This window comes from Mustelus asterias, chromosome 3, assembly GCF_964213995.1.
Source record: "Mustelus asterias chromosome 3, sMusAst1.hap1.1, whole genome shotgun sequence".
In the NCBI taxonomy this organism is placed as follows: Eukaryota; Metazoa; Chordata; class Chondrichthyes; order Carcharhiniformes; family Triakidae; genus Mustelus; species Mustelus asterias.
Window position 1 is genome coordinate 13,629,600 of NC_135803.1, and position 9,212 is coordinate 13,638,811.

The following is a 9,212-nucleotide window of genomic DNA, read 5'->3' on the forward strand; positions in this document are numbered from 1 at the left end:
CCATTCCGCACACCTCTGTGCCACCATGCCGCCCAGTTTCTGGTCAACAGTAACCCCTATGATTTTGATATTACAACAGCGCAGGAAATACAGCAGCCAATTTACACACATGTTCCCACAAACAACAATGTGATAATGACCACATCTGTTTTTGTGTGATGTATCACAGCTTGGTATGGGTCCTGCTCTGACCAAGACCGCCAGAAACTACAAAGGGTCATGAACGTTGCCCAGTTCATCACGCAAACCAGCCTCCCATCCATTGACACTGTCTACACTTCCCACTGCCTCAGAAAAGCAGCCAGCATAATCAAGGATCCCACGCACCCCAGACATATTCTCTTCCACCTTCTTCCGTCGGGAAAAAGATACAAAAGTCTGAGGTCATGTACCAACCAACTCAAGAACAGCTTCTTCCCTGCTGCTGTCAGGCTTTTGAAAGGACATAAATTAAGCTGATCTTTCCCAACACCCTCTCTGTGACTGTAACACTATGGGCAGAATTTTCCCATCCCGCCCGCCATGGGAATCGTAGTGGATGGGACAGGACCTGAGGTGGGATTTTCCAGTCTTGGGGCAAGCGCAGCTGGAAAATCCCGCCATATATTGACTCTCTCCTTTCCTTTTCCCCTATGTACTCTATGCATGGTATGCTTTGTCTGTATAGCACTCAAGAAACAATACTTTTCACTGTATCCCAATACAGGTGACAATAAGTCAAGTCAAATTGCTGCAGACCTGGAGTCACATGTAGATCAGGTAGGGCAACAGATTTCCTCCCCTAAAGGCATTAGTGAAACAGATTGGTTTTTACGACAATGGTTTTGCGGTCATCATCGTTAGATATTTAATTTTATTGAATTCAAATTTCACCATCTGCCACGGTGGGATTTGAACCCAGGTCCCTGGAGCATTATCCTGGGTGTCTCGTCGACTGGTCGAGTGACAATGCCACTATGCCACTGCCTCCCTCCCCAGCCAGCAGCCTCGGAAGTCAGAGAGTCATATTGGGAAACGTTGAGGGGAGTTTTCCCGTTCCGCCCGCCACGGAAATCAGAGCGGACGGCGGGGGGGGGGACCACGGAAGGGTCCGTTGGCCTTGGGCGGGATTTTCCAGTTTCGGGGCGAGCGTGGCCGGAAAATCTGTGTCTCTCTCTCTCCACAGATGCCGCCAGACATGCTGAATATTTCCAGCACAGTTTGTTTTTTTCTCTCTCATTACAGCTGGGACCTGCATTGCTGGATCGATTGCAAGCTAACTTGAATGTGAGAGCAAGTAAAAGCTGGGCTACTGCCAAAATGATGGAAGAGGGAGGGGGTGGTGTGAGACAGAGGATATTTTGCATTGCATGCCTCCCAATTTAGGGCATCCTTTTCAGCCGAGGATATTCACGTGCAGGTTTTTAATAGAATTCAAATTTCACCATCTGCACGGTAGGATTCAAACCCAGCTCTCCCCAGAGCAATACCCTGGGTCTCTGGATTGCTACTCCAGTGACGATATCACTACACCACAAATAAATTTGGTCTCAAATAAGCAGGTCGGTGAAAGTCAATCAAACAGATCATTCGCTGCAATCAAGTCTGGAGAAAGTACAGCATGTGCAACCATCCTTGGGGGGTGGGGGGGGGGGGATCTTTACAGACAGGTGTTAGGCACATCTGGAGAGCATTCCTTTGCCTGCTAATGAAGCTGTACACATTTGAAATTTAATAACCCATCCCTGAAGATTGCAGGAGAGATTTATCCTGTCGCTTTCAGCAACGCAGCAATATTCAGGGAAATACTTGGAATCATCACAAAATACAGTGCAGGAGGAGGCCATTTGGCCCATCGAGTCTGCACCTACCACAGTCCCACCCTGGCCCTATTCCCGTAACCCCACATATTTACCTTGCCAATCCCCCTGACACTAAGGGGCAATTTAGCATGGCCAATCAACCTAACTCGTACATCTTTGGACTGTGAGAGGAAACCGGAGCACCCGGAGGAAACCCACAAAGACACAGGCAGAATGTGCAAACTCCACACAAACAGTGACCCGAGGCGGAATCGAACCCGGGTCCCTGGCACTGAGAGGCAGCAATGCTAACCACTGTGCCATCTAAAGGTACCATCCCCACCACTGGCAGGCAAACATATATATATAAATAAATGATGATCTATTAAACTTTAAAATAAAAACATCACACCACAAAATATAAACTCCCCGGTATTTTACATGATTTAAAATATTAGATTGCAGTTTTAAGAATTAAGTTAAAGGGACATCACAGTTTAGGGAGCAGCACCAATTTATAAAGAGTTAATATGATCCTACGGGTATCCCACTGTAGGAATTCTGAAAAAGGGCTAAAAATCTTTCCAATCTGGCTTTCAAGAATATTGTCCACTCACTACCCCGTGCTGTGACAATATCTCACGTAGTTGTTATCTCCAGATAAGAGTTAATCCATTTGAACTGCCTTTATCTCGGAGTTAATCTGGGTATCCTTGCCTAACTGGAGAGGATCTCAGCAGTGAGGGTCTCAGCAGCTGGAGATCACCGGCAGTGCTTTTAACAGAGGGGAAGGAGGGAAGCAAGCAGGAATATTGCATGTACATTGGGTAGGTAACGGGGGGGGGGGTGCGGTCTTGGCACCTACCAGGTGTTCCAAACTTCGAAAACAAGCATCCACCACCATCAACTTCCACCTCTCGTCCATAGCCTCTGGGAGTGGGATGTACACATAATACGCCAGCAGCACACTGACTATCGCCAGCGCAACCAGCTTGCTTCCCATCTCCGCCGGAGGGCTGGCTGTCTCTGCTCCTCGCCTTCTGCGCCGGCGACTCGCCTTTTGCTCTCGATCCCAGATACAGGCGAGGGGATGCAACTGGAGTCACAACTCCCTCTGTCTGCGGGATTTCTGCCTACCGAGGCCGTCCCGCAAGACGTGACAAAGTTTCAGGTCGATGAGTGTGTGTGTGTGTGTGTGTGTTTTTTGCCAAACAGATATAACAACACGTGTTAATATCAGCTGATTTATTCAGCTCTCCCGGGCGATCAGTTTTATTGTGATTTCATATCGCCTTTCTCAGCCTCTCCCCAGTAAGGCAGAGGTGGGTAGTCCCCAGTTTCTGAGCCCATCACAACAAACATGCCGCGCCTTAAGGCACCTGCTTCACCCAGCAAGGTGATCACTGTGCAAAGATCAAAATCCACGTACATAAACAAAGCATTTCATTTCCCAGCAATCCACAACATTCAAACTACTTAAACATTGATTTTTCAAATTTTCTCTCTTAAAGTTTTCTTACTGACATTTCCTTTCGGAATAACCCCCACACATTTCTTTATTGCCCTTCTGCCCCTGTCGCTATTCCAAGAAAATACTTAGACTATTTAGCATTTTATCATTTATCACAATCATCAGCACAGTGGTTAGCACTGCTGCTTCACAGCGCCAGGGACCCAGATTCCATTCGCGGCTTGGGCCACTGTCTGTGCGGAGTTTGCACGTTCTCCCCGTGTCTGTGTGGGTTTCCTCCGGGTGCTCCAGTTTCCTCCCACAGTCCAAAGGTCATAGATCATAGATCATAGAATCCTACAGCACAGACAGAGGCCAATGCACCGACCACAAACCCAATCAAGTTCTATCCCCACAATCCCATACGTTTACCCTAGCTAGTCCCCCTGGCACTAAGGGGCAATTTATCATGGCCAATCCACCAAACCTGCACATCTTTGGACTGTGGGAGGAAACCAGAGCACCCGGAGGAAACCCACGCAGACACGGGGAGAACGTGCAAACTCCACACAGACAGTGACCCAAGCCAGGAATTGAACTCGGGTCCCTGGCACGGTGAGGCAGCAATGCTAACCACTGTGCCACCGTGCCATGGGTCAGGTGCATTGGCCGGGATGTGTCCAGGGATGCATAGGTTAGAGGGATTAGCGGGGTAAATATGTGGGATTACGGGGATAGGGCCTGGGTGGGATTGTTGTTGGTGCAAACTCGATGGGCCGAATGGCCTCCTTCTGCACTGTCGGGTTTTTCTGATTCTCAGGCGCCGGAGTGTGGCGACTGGGGGATTTTCACAGTAACTCCATTGCAGTGTTGATGCAAACCTACTTGTGACACCAATAAATAAAAAACTACATTTTAAACTTGTATTTTTTTAAAAACTTTTAGCCTTTCCCCCTATGTTTCTTTTCTAATGTATGGAGCAATGGAATAAGCTAATTACAAATAAATCTTCTTGGTTTCGTATTGGCTGGAGTCTGCCAAAACTAACAATAATGTGATTGTATAATTCAAAAACATTTCCCATGATAAAGTGATAAATGCAATGTCAGTAAAAAATTGATCTTATCAAAGTCATAAATTATATTGAATGTGAACTGTGAATATTGCATGTGTCACAATTGAGCGGCCATGGGAGTCACTAGACTATTATTCTGGAAACTCAGCTAATGTTCTGGGGACCTGGGTTCGAATCCCATTAAATTCAATTGAAAAAGAAAACTGGAATTAAGAATCTGCTGATGATCATGAAACTTTTGTCGATTGTCGGAAAAACCCCATCTGGTTCACTGAGGTCCTTTTGGGAAGGAAACCTGTCATCCTTCCCTGGTCTGGCCTCCATGTGACTCCAGAACCACAGCAGTGTGGTTGACTCAACTGCCCCCTGAACAAGGGCAACTAGGGATGGGCAATAGATGCTGGCCAGCCAGCGATGCTCAATTCCCACAAATGAGTAAAAAAAGTTGGAACACCTTAGAGTGCAACTTGATCCATTAAAAAAAAACTTAACGACCTTTGCACCATTTGTAATGACTGTTTTGAAATGCCTGTAATGTTTCTTTTGTATTTCTTGAGTGATTGAGTAGCTTGGGCTTGTACTCTCTGGAGTTCAAAACAATGAGGGGGGGTGGGATCTGATTGAGCTATATAAAATGCTAAAGGGGATTGATAAGGCGAACATTGAACAGATGTTCCCCTTCTGGGACCAGTCTAGAACAAGAGGTCTTGGATATAGCGTGAGAGGAGGTAGAATCAAAACTGAGATGAGGAGAAGCTATATCGCTCAGAGGGTTGTGAATCTGTGGAACTCACTGCCCCAGAGTGCAGTGGAGGCAGAATCAATCAACAGGTTCAAGAAAGAGATAGATACGTTCCTGTTGAAAAGCACGATGAAGGGCAATGGGGAGCAGGCAGAGAAGTAGAGTTCAGACCAGGATAAGATCAGTCATGATCATGGCAGAACAGACTCGAAGGGCTGAATTGCCTACTCCCGCTCCCAATTCCTATGTTCCTGTGTTCTTTGACTGCATTGAACTACTTCATTATGCAACATGCTGCATGCAGAGAACCTGAATATTATTGCGCTTTGTGCAAAGGCTATTTTGAAATGTTTGCAATGTTCTTTCTGATATTTTATGATGAAAGTATATATTTTCAAAAAAAGTGACATCCTATTGACTGCGACAAAGGCTACACAAAGGCTCGTCTATTTGGACCTGCCTGTAGCCACTGGCATGTTTGACCACACAAGGAGTGGACCCACAAAAGAAAGTTAAAATCTTCTCATCGTGATCTTCGCGTTCACAGCCAAGAATGCAACAGCTGAATCCTGGACTGACACACACAACTTGCCTTAGATTAGTGAAATTTTAATTATGTTTATTTATTCGTTTCACGTTACAATGTCATTTTAATTTGTAAAACGCACCAGTGGAATGATAGCTGGGAAGAACTGGTGTTTCAGGTTTTACAACATCATGTACAGCCTGAATTCTGCTCAGTGCTTGACAAAATGCCTATGCTTTTACTGGCAAATCTTTTTCCACATTAATCACGGGGTGAATTAAGTCATGTTCCCACTCCCAATGTGACCATGCTGCAATGAAGTTCTGTTTGGAATTATTTGATGTGAATTAGAAGTAGTGTTGCCACCATGTGAGAGAGGGTGGAAGGACTGCCTCTCATTTTAATGAGGAGGTGGTGGCCTAGTGGTGTTATCACTAGACTATTAATCCAGAAACTCAACTAATGTTCTGGGGACCTGGGTTCGAATCCCACCACAGCAGATGGTGGAATTTGAATTCAATAAAAATTATCTGGAATTAAGAATCTCTCAATGACCGTGAAACCATTGTCAATTGTTGGAAAAACCCATCTGGTTCACTAATGTCCTTTAGGGAAGGAAATCTGCCCAACCTTCCTTGGTCTGGCCTCCATGTGACTCCATAGCCGCAGCAATGTGGTGGACTCCCAATTGCCCTCCAAGGGCAACCAGGAATGGGTAATAAATGCTGGCCAGCCAGCGATGCCCATGTCCCATGAATGAACAAGAAAATTATATGGGCTTAATTCTGCGATTGCATGATCCAACCAAACAGTTTACTGCAGGAAATACTCTCACCTCTGTTGATCAAAGCAGATTTTTCATGATATTTGAAAGGGTGAATTGCTATTTCATGGAATGTCTACAATGCAGAAGGAAACCATTCGGCCCATTGAGCCAGCACGAACAACAATCCAGGCCCTATCCCCGTAACCCCATGTGTTTACCTGGCTTATCTCCCTGATACTAAGGGTCAATTTAGCATGGCCAATCCACCTAACCTGCACATCTATGGACAATGGAAGGAAACCAGAGCACCCGGACGAAACCCACGCAGACACTGCTTATGTGCTGACTGCAAATAGCCCAGTCAGACAGGTTTCCTTGAGTTTAAATGAGTAAGGGGTCAATTTTTATTGTGTTAAAAATCCACCCAAGTTAAGATATACACACATGCATGCAAAACATGAGTTGCAAAGTAAAGGAGGTTAGCTTTTGACCAAATTAAGTTTCAACAAGAAAAGGCAAATAAATAAAGAAATTCACAAGTTGTAAGTCCTTTTGCTGCTCACAGTTGAAGCAGTTCTGAAAGCTGTAGTCTGTGGTTTTCCCCCTGGCAATGCTGCTATGAAATTTCTACTCTCTGATTTGTTTCGATTTGATTTATTATTGTCACATGTATTAGTATAGAGTGAAAAGTATTGTTTCTTGCGAGCTATACAGACAAAGCTTACTGTACATAGAGAAGGAAAGGAGAGAGTGCAGAATGCAGTGTTACAGACATAAGTAGGGTCTGGAGAAAGATCAACTTAATGTAAGGTAGGCCCATTCAAAAGTCTGATGCCAGCAGGGAAGAAGCTGTTCTTGAGTCTGGTAAATTCACTCTTTGTCATCCGCAGACCGATATAAAGCAAACAGGGTCCAAATTTAACAAATAAAGAGAGAGTGAAGGGGAAAACAGTTATCTGCCCTGCTGTAAGACCATAAACAGGGCATATAAAGACACAAACTCAATTTACAAAATGATGGTTGGAATGCGAACATAGGTAATCAAGATTCGCATTCCAACCATTATTTTGTAAATTGGGTTTGTGTTTTTATATGCCCTGTTTGTGAACAGAGCTCCCACTTACCTGACGAAGGAGCAGCACTCCGAAAGCTAGTGGATTTTGCTACCAAATGAACCTGTTGGACTTTAACCTGGTGTTGTGAGACTTCTTACTGTGTAAGACCATAAGACATAGGAGCAGAATTAGGAAATTCAGCCCATCGAGTCTGCTCCGCCATTCAATCATGGCTGATATTTTTCTCATCCCCATTCTCCTGCCTTTTCCCCGATCCCCTTATTAATCAAGAACCTGCTGTTTTTCACACTGCTGCAAAAGAAGCAGAATTTTTGTAATGAAACAATTTCAAAAAGCTGTGAGCCATTTGGATCATATACCCCCTCTCTCTCGCTGACTATTGTGTATTCCACAGAATGTAATTGATTAGCTCATGTCTGGACAGACCTTGGCCACTGTGTAATAGCCTGGGTGATTTTTTTTATACCAAAGGTCCGAGCAATCATTTTTGAATGTTCCATTCTTCCATTTGATGAGCTAGGAAGAGAATATCAACATCTCCAGGTTAGCCATTGCCTCGGTAGACTCTCCATTTCTATCCTGATGAAATGCAATGTAGCTATGCAGTGATGACAGTAAGAAGTTTAACAACACCAGGTTAAAGTCCAACAGATTTATTTGGCAGCAAAAGCCACACAAGCTTTCGGAGCCCCAAGCCCCTTCTTGAGGTGAGTGGGAATTCTGTTCACAAACAGGGCATATAAAGACACAAACTCAATTTACATGAATAATGGTTGGAATGCGAATACTTACAACTAATTAAGTCTTTAAGATACAAACAATGTGAGTGGAGAGAGCATCAAGACAGGCCAAAGAGATGTGTATTGTCTCCAGACAGGACAGCCAGTGAGACTCTGCAGGTCCAGGCAAGCTGTAGGGATTACAAATAGTGTGACATGAACCCAATATCCCGGTTGAGGCCGTCCTCATGTGTGCGGAACGTTGGCTGTCAGTTTCTGCTCAGCGACTTTGCGCCGTCGTGTGTCGTGAAGGCCGCCTTGCAGAACGCTTACCTGAATATCAGTGTTTACCCCAATCCAACGCCGGCATCTCCACATCATGGCTATGCAGTGATGACAGCCATTTAGGCTTCAGTTCATTCTTGAAGTAATCATTGACATTAGCTGGTATGAAAATCCACAGGAGGCTTATGTCTAGGTATGTCCATTTGTCATCCAAATTGCAGGCTTCCAGAAGCTTGACCAACTTCAGTTGCAGAATGGTTAGGTGACCTCTGTCAGCCATATTAAATCAGTTTCTTTGTTACAAAAGTTGAAACTATCTTTTAAAAAAACAGTGCCTTATGTGAATCCAGCCAATTTATTTAAATATTTGGAAATCAACTGGGTAACCATAGTCATAGAATAGAATCCCTACAATGCAGAAGGTGGCCATTCGGCCCATCAGATCTGAACCAACTCTCCGGTCTTACCCCCTAACCTATGCATCTTGGGGCAATTTAACGTAGCCAATCCACCGAACCTGCACATCTTTGGACTGTGGGAGGAAACTGCAGCACCCGGAGGAAACCCATTAAGACACGTGCAAACTCCACACAGTCACCCGAGGATGGAATCGAACCTGGGTCTCTGGTCCTAATGACAATGCCAGAGCACCATACTCAATACTTCAGTGACTACATATTCCATTTATCTCGTGGTTCGCCACACAGTATACCCAATTTCATCGCTTACTCACTGGCCACCTTGGCCTGAATTTCACACTCCCTAGCCCCAGTTGAGGCCTTTAAGTGGCCA

The 9,212-nt window shown here is 44.9% G+C and overlaps 1 protein-coding gene across 1 annotated transcript in view; it reads right to left on the reverse strand.

Moving 5' to 3' along the window:
• Positions 1-2,966, reverse strand: part of aadac (arylacetamide deacetylase) — a 54,830-nt gene extending 51,864 nt beyond the window's left edge. The window contains exon 1 of the mRNA XM_078205188.1: positions 2,647-2,966. Coding sequence (XP_078061314.1) covers positions 2,647-2,784 — 138 coding nt within the window. The 5' untranslated portion in view covers positions 2,785-2,966. The remainder of the gene's footprint in view (positions 1-2,646) is intronic.
• Between the last annotated feature and the right edge of the window lie 6,246 nt (positions 2,967-9,212).